This window comes from Hoplias malabaricus, chromosome 1 (assembly GCF_029633855.1).
Source record: "Hoplias malabaricus isolate fHopMal1 chromosome 1, fHopMal1.hap1, whole genome shotgun sequence".
NCBI lineage: Eukaryota > Metazoa > Chordata > Actinopteri > Characiformes > Erythrinidae > Hoplias > Hoplias malabaricus.
The window spans coordinates 80,215,372-80,227,871 of NC_089800.1; the positions used below are offsets into that span (position 1 = coordinate 80,215,372).

General features: G+C 47.9%; 1 protein-coding gene across 1 annotated transcript in view; it reads left to right on the plus strand.

Annotated features, from left to right (window-relative positions):
• ccdc88c (coiled-coil domain containing 88C) overlaps positions 1 to 12,500 on the plus strand; it is a 62,537-nt gene that overhangs the window by 33,554 nt on the left and 16,483 nt on the right. The window contains exons 10-22 of the mRNA XM_066674770.1: positions 185 to 343; positions 533 to 679; positions 759 to 903; positions 1,713 to 1,894; positions 1,998 to 2,135; positions 2,291 to 3,361; positions 3,578 to 3,705; positions 5,803 to 5,944; positions 6,301 to 6,486; positions 7,302 to 7,463; positions 8,037 to 8,314; positions 10,610 to 10,753; positions 10,885 to 11,071. Of these exons, the coding sequence (XP_066530867.1) occupies positions 185 to 343; positions 533 to 679; positions 759 to 903; positions 1,713 to 1,894; positions 1,998 to 2,135; positions 2,291 to 3,361; positions 3,578 to 3,705; positions 5,803 to 5,944; positions 6,301 to 6,486; positions 7,302 to 7,463; positions 8,037 to 8,314; positions 10,610 to 10,753; positions 10,885 to 11,071 (3,069 nt within the window). The remainder of the gene's footprint in view (positions 1 to 184; positions 344 to 532; positions 680 to 758; positions 904 to 1,712; positions 1,895 to 1,997; positions 2,136 to 2,290; positions 3,362 to 3,577; positions 3,706 to 5,802; positions 5,945 to 6,300; positions 6,487 to 7,301; positions 7,464 to 8,036; positions 8,315 to 10,609; positions 10,754 to 10,884; positions 11,072 to 12,500) is intronic.

The following is a 12,500-nucleotide window of genomic DNA, read 5'->3' on the forward strand; positions in this document are numbered from 1 at the left end:
ATATTAAACTGGTATAAAAGCCCTAAAAACTGATTGGTTCATATTTTTAAAGTAACTTCCATTATTAGTAAATGTAAATTTTCTTCTCTTGTTAATGTAGGAGTTAGTTGTCTTCTGTCAGTGATAATACACGTCCGTAGGCAGGGTGTGTGTATGTTTGACCTGTTTGTCCATTTACATGCAGAACACTCAGCTGCTGGCCGAGGCGCGGTCAGTGCGGGCGTATCGGGATGAGGTGGACGCTCTGAGGGAGCGCGCGGGGAGAGTGGACAGACTTGAAACAGAACTTACCCGGTTCAAAGAGAAGCTGCATGATGTCCACTTCTACAAAACCCGTGTGGAGGTAGCTTCACTCTGCCATACTTTTGCAGTAATATCTCTTTATATATGAAAACGTCCTTATGGAACGCTGCAGAATCTAACCCTAACCCATGGCTAAATACTCGGCTATCCTCCTGCACATCTGTCACTGACAGGTCTCTGACTCCCTCTACACTTCTGTGTTGTCACATCTTTTAATGTCCCTCTGTAGGAGCTTAGAGAGGACAACATGACTCTCTTGGAGACTAAGGCCATGCTAGAGGAGCAGCTGAGCACAGCTAGGGGGCGCTGTGATAAGCTGCATGAGCTGGAGAAGGAGAACCTGCACCTGCGCTCCAAACTGCACGACATGGAGATTGTAAGTAGATGGGGGTGGTGGGTTAGACTTTGGTGGCAGACGGAACGAGGTGTTGATTTGCTCTGTGTGTGTATTGTAGGATAGGGACAGTGATAAGAAGCGTCTGGAGGAGCTCCTGGAGGAGAACATGCTGCTGGAGATCTCACAAAAGCAAAGCATGAATGAATCTGCTCATCTGGGCTGGGAGCTGGAGCAACTGGCCAAGAATAACGAGGTCAATGAAGGTCAGTCTGAGAGGACAGTACGGCACACTTAGTCCTTTTTGACCAAATGCTTCTGGTTGTTGGACTGGTTCCTTTAAGTTCTCTTAGAAAACTATCCAGGGAACCAGGCCTGTCTTGAGGGCTCAACACACTTGGAGGAGAATGCTAACTGTAACCAATTTAAAACCCCTGCAAGCTAAGAACTGGTTACAAGAATTCTATACTCTCATTTTTGCCGGACCGCCTACTGGGCCGGCCTAGAAGAAGCATTTTCTCTTACTGGCTGACTGACTGACTCCTATGGTGTTTGTTCAGCCATCGGTCACAAGGTGGTGCTGCTACACCGTCTACTGTTAGTCCAGCCATATTTCACATAGCACTTTTCCACCAATGATCAACCGGAATGGTTCCAGTTTGTGAAGTAAATTTGGAACCGATCGGCATGTTTCCACCAGCATAAACTGGTTTGCGAACCAGAAAAATGAGTTCCCAGCTGGAACCAAAGAACAGTAGGTACTTCAGCGTGAACCGTGATGTTGTCCATGAGCATGTGGAGCCCAGACTTCTTTTCTCTGTCCTTTGATATATTAATCAACTCGTTCAGTGTGAAGTACATGAATGATCCATGTATAACTTTTGAAAAGAGCTTTCTGTTTTACCCTCACAACTGTTCATTTCATCTTCAGGCTTCATGTGTTTGTAGCACTGAGGTTCTTCAAGCTTAATTCATTAGCTACTGCTGTTTAGCCTTCAGATATGTCTCTGGAAAGAAGTGTTCTGATCTGATAACTGTGCGAGAAGGTGAATGTGCTGCTTCTTATCTCCTGCAGCGCGCAAGTCATTCGTGTTTGAGCTGAACGAGTCGGCCTCCAGCCGCTTGCTAAAGTTGGAGAAGGAGAACCAGAGCCTTCAGAGCACCATTCAAGAGCTGCGTGAGGCCTCTCTCAGCCTGGAAGAGGGTCAGCTTCATGCCATGGAAGTGGAGAGGGAGAACCAGGGCCTCAGCAAGAAGGTACATCACAGATATACTTGCTTCTTCAAATGTCATAGCCTTGTGCCAGAGCTGTTTTAGTGCTGTCTGAATGTTTATGAATGACACTGTGGTCTGTCCTCAGCTTGAGCGTCTACAGTCCCAGCTGGACCAGGAGAAGCAGACCACACAGGACATGGAGAGTCTGAGCGAGGAGCTGCTGAAGGAGAAGCAAAGGATGGAGAAAACACTGGAGAGTGTGCAAGCAGAGAAAGACAAACAAGTAAGGCGTTGTCCTTTTTCTAATTCTAGGTAAAGAAGGCAAATAGAAAAAGCCCATGGTCTAAAACCTGGCAAAAAATGTAGTCCTCCAGTTGTTTATTAGCTTCCATTGGTTGATGGATTTGTTGTGGATAATAATGATGGTGTTTGTGCCAGATCTCCGAGCTGGAGCAGGAAAAGGAGCACCTAAACCAGGCAGTGTCTGCTCTGCAGAAGCGTGCCCAGGCAGACAGCGAGGCCCGTGTGCGCGAGGTGGAAACGGAGAACCGCATTCTTCATCAGACCATCTCTGATACCGGTGGCCGCCTGGCGCGGCTTGAGGCGGAGAAGCGGCAGGCAGCCAAAGAGCTGGAGGGTCTGCGGGAGCGTGTTGAGCGCAGCGAGGAGCTGGAGAAGGAGGTAGCGCGCCTGGAGCATGGTCGTGAGCAGCTGCAGCGGGAGCTCGCTTCACTCAGGATTGCTGGGGAACGTACCGACGCACTAGAACGTGAGAATGCCGTCCTGGAGCAGGAAAACAGGCGCCTGAAAAAGCAGGCAGACACCGCACACAACGCCAATGTACGTCTGGCTGCGCTGGAGAAGGATCGCCGACAACTGGAAGAGGAAAACCTGGATCAGCGGCGAGCACTGGAGGGTCTCCGATCGGCTTCTGCTCGGCTTTCTCAGCTGCAACTTGAGCATAGTGAGCTGGAGCGTGAGAGACAGGAGCTCCAGGGCACTGTGGAGGACCTCCGGGCCCAGGTCAAGCGCTGTGAGAGGCTAGAGCTCAGCTGCAGCAGCCTGGGGCAGGAGAACCAGCGACTGCAGCAAGGCCTGGACAACAGTGCCGCAAAAATCCAGGACCTGGAGAGTGATCTGCGGGAGGCTGAGGGCCAGAGCAAGGAGCTCCAGAAGGACCTGGAGGAGCTGAAGCAGTTGGCAAGCAGAGCTGAGGAAGCTGAGAAAGAGAGACAGAGCATGGAGCAGGAGCTGAGCCAGGCTGAGAAGGAGAGGAAGCAGCTGGAGAAGGAGGCGCACAGATTGAGGCGGCAGCTAGAGGTGAAGGAAGCGGCGCTAGAGGAGAGTTCGTTCAAGCTGAGCAGTGTGGAGAAAGAGGGCACGGCCATGAACAGGGAGATGGCACGGCTCCGGGAAGCTGCAGGCAGGGTCAAGGAGCTGGAGAAGGACAACAAGGAGCTGCATAAACAGGTCACCATCGACAAGAGGACCCTGGCAACCCTCCGAGAGGTACTGAAGGGGTTGATGTATATCCACTGTTATTGTGTTGTTCGAGTAAATGTAAGGCAAGTATTTTAAACTTCTGATCTGAGCCACTTTGACGAGGGTCACGTTGTGATGGTCATGATGTTTTGGCCAGTATCGACCAAGCTGTTTACCCCAAAATAACTTGCCTCCGTTGACCCCTAGTAAACCCTACTGACCCACACCATGTGCCCACCGCAGGAGCTGGTGAACGAGAAGCTGAGGGTGCAGCAGCAGTGCAACGAGCTGGAGAAGCTCAGTCACGAGCTGGAGAAGATCGGCCTGAACCGAGAGAAGCTGCTACAGGAAGAGCACAGCTGCGAGGACAAGTGAGTGCTTCCCTCTCACCTTTTGATAGTTGCATTGTAGGTCCAATCGTGTGTAGATGCACTGTAAACAGTGACTTATAATGTAGGCCCTGTGCTGACACAGCTTGGGAAAACAGTACGGGATTCTCTGGAGCACACGAGCCTAAGGTCACTACTTAATTCTAAGCACAAGTTACAGTAGTGTAAAGCCCAGCAACACTGGGAGGAGTTAGAGTGGTGTTCATGATCTAGTCTTAAACCATCAGAAGTTTTTCCATTATATAAATATCACATGATATCCATCCAGTCATTCTCAGTATGGCTCTAAGTTAAACCAGCTGTAATTGCCTTTTTACTGGCACCTAAAAGTTTGAGAGCGGGTGAACTGTTCTCTACAAATTCTTTTAGAGAGAGAGAACTCACCGTGTGTTGGTTGTGTGTTTTGTGAACGCTGCCTCTGCTCGTCCAGGTGGAGCAGGTGAGTTAACAGGCCCTAGCCAGGTGTGCAGTGAACAGTTCAGTCTTTCTCCTCTTTTTCCTCTCCTCTCATTCTGAGGGTTTTCTAAAGTTTAAATTTAGCTTTCTCTCTCTCTGTCTCTTACTGTCTCTCTCTTTTGCTCTGTCTCTGTCTTGCTCCCTCTGTCTCTTTCTTTGTCAGTCTCTCTCTCTCTTGCTGTTTCTCACTGTCCCTCTCTGTCTCTCTCTTTTGCTCTCTCTCGCTCTCTTTGGCCCTCGCTCTGTCTCGCGCTCTCTCTGTCTCTGTCTCTTTGTCTCTCTCTTTTGCTCTGTCTCATGCACTCTCTCTGTCTCTCTCTCTCTGTCTCTCTCACAACCTGCCTGGAGTGTAGTAGTGTGATCCAGATCAAGGCCGTGTGCGGTGGAGGGGATATAATCATTTTCTCCTACAGAGGCCGTTATAAAGGAACACGTGTAATTACAGGCCGCGCTAACGCTCTGGAAGCTGCGCTGCTCTTTGATTAATTTTCTCTGGAATGTTCCCTGGAGAGTCGTCTTGTAGAAAGAGTTCCCCTGCTTTTCTTTCTTCTTTTGTTTTCTCTTTCATTTTTTTTCTTTCTCACCTTCTTTCTCTCATTTTTTTTCCTTCACTTTTTTCGTTTTTTTTTTCTTTTTCTTTCTTTTTCCCTTCTGTTTCTTTCTTTTTATTTTGTTCTTTGTCTGTTTCCCTTTTTCTTTGTTCTTCTATTTTTGTCACTTTATCTTTGCCTTTTCATTCTTTGTTCTTTTTTCCCTCACTCTCTCGTTTGCCTCTTTCCACAATCCTTACTTTCTCCCTCTGTCTCTCTCTCTCTCACACACACACACACACTCTCACAAACGTTACCCCACTATTACCCCTCTGTTTCTCTTTTCCACTTGCACACTTCTCGTTCACTCATTCATTTTCTCTCTCTTTCTGTCTCTATCTCTTTTCTTTTCTCGTCTCTGTCTTTCTGTTGCCTTCATATTGGATTCTTTCTCTCAACACTTTCTCCTCTCTCTCACACATTCCTTTTACCCCACTATTACCCCTCCTTCCTTTCCTTACACTCCTCTCCTCTCTCCCTCTCTCTCCCCCCTCTGTCATGTTCATGTTCTGTAGTTAGGGTTTGTTCGGCCGGTGCTTGGTGAGTATTGTTGGTAATGAGTTGGAGAGAGTGATCAGGGAGGATTAACAAGCCCGGGCAGAAACAGTGACATTCCTCCGCGGCTGTTGGTGCTCAGCGAAACGCGAGTGGCTCCTAATCGCTTAATGTCAGAAGACATTTACTACTGCCATTCACATTCCATCAGCACTGGGTAACCTCAGAAATGTGCTGCTGTTCTCTCTCTCTCTCTCTCTCTCTCCTGATATTGTGTTGCTCTTGCATGGATTCTTTCACACTTGAGTCATTTTGGCCCACAGCAGATTCAGTGGTGATTCTAAAGGGGGGAAGTAATGAACGGCTGTAGAAAATGATCTGTCTGCAGATCGAAGTTTTCACACTGTCACGTTGCCCAGCAGAAGTAGGTCATCCAGTTGTAAGCTTGCTGCTCTGTGCTAATGATAAAGTGTCTTTTGGCTGACGTAACCCGGCTCTCAGACCTCAGCATGACCATAATTGCTATATGACCCCACAGTAAATACAAAATCCTGGAGACGAAGATCGAGTCGACACTAAAGCAGACTCTGGAGCTGAGGGAGGAGAAGATCCAGGGACTGGAGTCTCGTCTGGAGGAGAGCAGCAGCTTGAACCAGCAGCTCCGCACTGAGCTCACAACTGTATGAACACACACACACACACACACACACACACACACACAAACGTATGATTAACATCTGAAATGACCGACTTAACAAATCGTCCTAATCACTGGGAACAGCCATTACACTGACACCTAGGGGTCTGGATGTACTCAGTCCTGCACCATGAGAGGGACCCACTCTATGAAGCATAAACCTGTTAATCAAGGGTCAATGAAGTAAATTCATTCTTCTCCACTTTGGAGATGGAAGGTCTTGTCCTGACACGGCTGATACATTGTATAAACACACACATCACATGGCCTAAGGCTTTCTCTGTGTGCACACCGCTCCTCTCTGGACTCTCTCATCTCATGTTTACTCCATCTCCCCAGGTGAAGAAAACCCTGGAGGCCCTGAGGCAGAGGCACGAGGAGGAAGCTGCCCACTCTGAGATATCCCAGAAGTCCGTGGAGCAGAGCCGCAGCGGCCCCGGCCAAGAGAAATGGGAGACGGAGCAGAGAGAGGCCACCGCTGAGCTGCTCAAACTCAAAGATCGGCTCATCGACGTGGAGAAGAATGTGAGTTAGTTCGCGCTGCCTGCAGGAGATCGGTTTCAATGTTTTGTTGCAGTCTAAACATTCGGTTCTGTTTCCCTGCGCTCTCCTTCACTGAACTTGTGTTTTTATAGGAATGGGTTGGTAATAAACAGATTTACACAGACTCTCTCTCACCCTGATGGCAGTCAGTCATCCAGGCCGTGTTTGGAGCCTGTAGTAAGTTCTTAGGCTGATGGTGCAAGAAAATAAAACACATACCACACCAATTAGCATCATGCAAACTGCACCCTTAAATCCTCACATGCTTTCAGATGGATTCCAGTTGTTAAGTAATCTCAAACAGACTTGCTCAGGCTCGTCCTTTCAGTCTCAACATTAAAATGACCTCCTTGTTTCTGCACACACTGGCCATTTCATCAGCTCCTGCCTACTTTTGTTAGCCCCTTTTCATCCTGTTTTTCAATCGTAAGGAGAGCAGGTATGACATGGTGGTGTTAGTGTGTGTTGTGCTGGTGCGAGTGGATCAGACACAGCAGTGGCTGCTGGAGTTTTTAAACCCTGTGTCCACACACTGTCCACTCTGAAGACACTCCTCCCTTGTTTGTTCACCTTGTAGATGTGAAGTCAGAGACCGTAGCTCATCTGTCGCTGCACAGTGTGTGTCGGTCGTCCTCTAGTCCTTCGTCAGTGACACAGGAGTTGTGCTCCACTCGTACCACACTATCACACCACCACTGCAGCACTGAGAATGATTCACCACCCAATAAAAATGCCGTAAATAATGTGTGTGAATGATATTTTTTACTGAACTACTCCTTTAAACCTCTGTTTGTCAGAACGCAGCTCTGCAGACAGAGAAACACCTTCTGAAGGAGCAGCTGAAGCAGCTGGACTCCCAGAACTCACAGCTGAACACTCAGACACTGGCTCTGCAGAAACAAGCTGCTACTCTACAGGAGCAGAACACCACCCTGCACAAGGAGACCGCCAAACTACAGGTACTTAACTTAACCCACAGCGGAGACTTGATTCAGTAATTACTGGGCCTCAAAGAAATAACTGAAATGCGCAGCTGGTCTGTGGTTTCTGACTTGCGCAAGTCCCTGGCCCTCAGTGCATTCTTATGTCCACATTCGTACAAACACACTCCGACTGCACAGTGATGGTCTGGAGGTGAAACGGGACGTTAGACTCCTCGGTATGAAGTACCCTGGGGACATGTCCCCACTATGGTGTGGATGTTATGGTAACTGTTGTGTAGTATTAAGTATAAACGTGCCAAATTCCCGACCAACAAAGTTGTCTGAACAACTTGAGACGAGGTAATTTGGCCAGCCCACGCCTCCAATTACACCTGGTCAGTTTTACTGTCCCCAGCACTTTTCAAAGCAACGTTATGCTGAGGTTTGGACCAAAAAAGGGCATAAACGGATTCTGTACGTGGCAGCTATGGACAGGAATATGTGGATCAGGCACCACATCTGTAATTTTGAGTTCCCAGATGGTCATGAAGGTGATGCACCAAAGCTTGGGCCCATGTTTCACACCTGCCCCCTCTCTTTTTTTTCTAGGTGGAGAACTCGACGCTGAGCTCTCAGAAGGCCTCTCTGCTATCGCAGTACGGGGCTCTTCAGACTCAGTTGCAGGCCGTGGAGACGGAGGTGGAGGTGCTGCAGAAGCAGAAAGAGGAGACGAGGTTAGCGCGGGACAGCGTCTCTCAGGATCACGAGCGTCTGCTCAGCGTCCACGAGAGACAGGCTGCGGAGTACGAACAGCTCATCTCCCAGCACGCCACACTGAAGAGCAGCCAGAGAGCCCTGGAGCAGGAGCATCGAGCCCTGGAGAACAAGTCAGTTCTGTCTTAGCTGAGCTTCAGAAATGGTCTTTGATTTCTTTTACACACAATGCTGACCACAACAGCAGCTTGCATTGGTAACGGATGAAGAGTGAGCACAGTATATCCTTGAGAATTTAAAGTTATGCCAGAGTAGTCAGCTGTGATTGGCCGTTGTTTGGCCTGGTTTGATGTGACCCTCATGGTCCGCTCAGTCGACATCATTCTATGTAGCAAGGGGGCCAAGAAAATAGTCCTACGTTTTAAAGTCCTATACCTTTTCTATATATTATGCTGCTAAAAGCTTTTCGAATATGATTTCTTTGTTAATAACATATTATATTTTCTTCATCCCGAAGCCTTTGCGAGTTTGTTGGTTGACTGTTCGTTTAGGGAATGTCCTGCGCTGTTCCTGGCCTGTTAGCTCAGGGGTGGTGAGAAGGAGAGTGTGTAAAGTGCTGTGTGTGCGCTGCAGGTGTGTAATGTTAGAGCGATGAATCACGTCTAGTCTGTGCACCGAGACGCCAGTGTGACCGAGCCATGAGCCACGAGGTCTGCTGACAGCACAGTAATGAAGGACATATGATATATGTCGTATAAAGCTTGAAGTGGACGGACATGGAAGCCATGCTTTAGTAACACAGCTGTGTCTTTGAGCTAAAGAATGGGACTAAGGCTCACTGCGCTCTGTCTTAAAGCTGACCGGTCCAGCTCCTGATCCAATGAGAACACAATGGAGGACTTTTTAAAATCTGTTCCAAACAAACCAGCTACATAATAAACATAGCCAGCTGCGGACACCATCTAAAAAGCTTAGTGTAATCTTTGATACTTAGGGCTCAGCAGGGCACTTTAAATGATTTACTCCATATGCCAAACCATGTTTAAAGTCAAACCTACTATTAAACTCTCACTGTTATGGACAGGTTAGACTATTTAAACCTTTCTCGTGTCGCTAGGAGCTTTGTCACTGTCTCTTCTTTAAATTACAGCATGCATTGTGTGTTCAGAACTATGAAACATCGACCTGATGGCTGCCATAAGCCAATGCCACTTTTCGTTTAGCTGTTGCTTGCTTATTATTGTTACATTTAAATGCACAACAACGCCATTATACCATTTAAACACAAAGCTGGACACAGCTGCCTGGGCTGTGACTTGCATTGATCTGATTGGCTGTCCAGTCAAAAGCTCCTACAGCCCACACAGCACAAGTCTGACCAGGAGAGGCCCAGATATTGACCTCTGGTGACCATGATTTGGGGTCTGTGGCCCTGGGTAATAAAAGTCACAAAAGTCAGTACATAAACCTGCAGTGATTTTTACAGAATGACAGAAACGACATTTAAACCAATGCTTTAAGTCTAATTTTATAAGGTACCTCTTTTTTGTACAGTCCAATAGTTTTCTCCCTCCAGTGAATCACAGATACACCTCACCTGCCTTAACCCCCTCTGTTTACACCGTCTCTTCTGCAGTGGTGGGTGTGTTCCAGTGGAAACATTGGTGGTTTTTTTTGTTGTTTTTGCTTTTTTTTTTTTTTTTTTTTTTTTTTAAGTACAAACACATTAATGAACTCATACGAAACCTAAAACCTCAACAGTGCCTTCTCACATTCGTCACGCCCCTTTTCCACGCTGCTCAGTGGGATTATGGCCTATTGTTTACAGAAGTGAGGTGGAAAACAGACTAGTGTTTGGTCAGGCTTACAACGTGTGTGTGTGTGTGTGTGTGTGAGAGAGAGAGAGACAGTGTTGTCAGTTTTTGGCTTTTTCTCATGAATAATGCAGCAGTGGGTCTCCAGGGGCCTAGGGCTGGAAGATAAAGCAGTCGGGAGTCAGGGGCCCAGTCAGCTGTGTTGGCTGCAAGCCTCAGAAGCTTGATGGGATTTCATTTCATCCTTCACCCCATACACCACACACCCCCCCACCCTCAATATTTCATGTCTTTTCACCCCTCACCCCCTGATGATTAACGATGCACTCAAAACATTTCACTGTAGTATGGTGTGTGAGAGTTTGACACAATATGGAGGTTTAGTTTGTTTTAGAGTGTGTGTGTGCGCCCCGCCCCTGGTCACAATACATGCAGCTGTTCTAAGTGAAAGTGAATATATATCTTTTGTGTCGTTTTTATTATCTTTGTATAAACTTTTTTGTTCAATAAATGCAGCAAATAATAAATGTAATGATCATTTTGCACTAAAATGTGCGTGAACACAGTATTGGATTGTTCCCTGTGGAGGGTTTATCAGTTTACTTTCAATTTAACTTGAACAGAGGTGTATAAACTGTGTGTGTGTGTGTGTAGGTACGTACTTCTGCTGAAGCAGAAGGATGCTATGGAGGCCCTGGAGGCTTCTCTACAGAGAGAGAGGGAGAGTCTGAGAGAAGAGATCCGCAAGAACACTGAGATCCTGGAGGAGAACCGTTGTCTCAAAGTGGAGGTGGACAGGTCTGGTTTACACACACACACACACACACACAGGCACATGCTCATTTTGTTTGTGTTACTGACGCATGGATCTCTAATGTGTTTGTTGTCTGTGTGCGTGTGTGTGTGTACGTGTTTGTCGTTGTTTCCAGATTGTCACACACTCATGCTCAGCTGAGACAGGAGTACGATGGGCTGCAACATCAGACCAAAGAGCTGAAGACGTCTCTGAACGAGTCTCAGCTGGAGCTGAACCGCTGGCAGGCACGATACGACCAGCTCAAAGAGCAGCACCAGGGTCTGGACATCTCCATGACCAAACTGGACAACCACTGTGAGGTAGGAGAAGAGGGTAGTGTTAATAACAGTCTGTAAAAGCAGTACAGTGACTCTGAACATGTCAGGAACCTTTGATGTTTGACCTGTGGTGACGCTCATGGTTTGTCTCTGGATGAAATCTGAGAGAGTTGCACTTACACTTCAATATTTTCTGACGTGTGGTTCATTGTTAAGGCCTTCACACAGAGTGTGGTTTATCACGGGGTGTTTAATAATTAAAAAAAAAAAAAAGAAAAAGTTGCACCTTAAATGGTGTTGAACTGATTTTTAAGATTTAAATTATGGGCCTGCATTTTTATTTATTTGAAGCTTAAAGTCAGATTTTTTTTTCATCTCACAGTTTCAAGTTTGATTATTTATGATTATTCACTCATAAAAAAAATACATAAATACATTCAAAATACATATTTTAATACATTCATTCATCGTCTGTAACCCTTATCCAGTTCAGGGCAGCGATGGCGTGGAATCACTGGGCACAAGTTGGAGGGGGCGCCAGTCCTTCACAGGGCGACACTCACATTCACTCACACACACACACACACACACACACACACCTACGGACACTTTTGAGTCGCCAATCCATCTACCAATGTGTGTTTTTGGAGCGTGGGAGGAAACCGGCGCACCCGGAGGAAACCCACGCAGACACAGGGAGAACACACCACACTCCTCACAGACAGTCACCCGGAGGAAACCCACGCAGACACAGGGAGAACACACCACACTCCTCACAGACAGTCACCCGAAGGAAACCCACGCAGACACAGGGAGAACACACCACACTCCTCACAGACAGTCACCCGGAGGAAACCCACGCAGACACGGGGAGAACACACCACACTCCTCACAGACAGTCACCCGGAGGAAACCCACGCAGACACGGGGAGAACACACCACACTCCTCACAGACAGTCACCCGGAGGAAACCCACGCAGACACGGGGAGAACACACCACACTCCTCACAGACAGTCACCCGGAGGAAACCCACGCAGACACGGGGAGAACACACCACACTCCTCACAGACAGTCACCCGGAGGAAACCCACGCAGACACGGAGAGAACACACCACACTCCTCACAGACAGTCACCCGGAGGAAACCCACGCAGACACGGGGAGAACACACCACACTCCTCACAGACAGTCACCCGGAGGAAACCCACGCAGACATGGGGAGAACACACCACACTCCTCACAGACAGTCACCCGGAGGAAACCCACGCAGACACGGGGAGAACACACCACACTCCTCACAGACAGTCACCCGGAGGAAACCCACGCAGACATGGGGAGAACACACCACACTCCTCACAGACAGTCACCCGGAGGAAACCCACGCAGACACGGGGAGAACACACCACACTCCTCACAGAAAGTCACCCGGAGGAAACCCACGCAGACACGGGGAGAACACACCACACTCCTC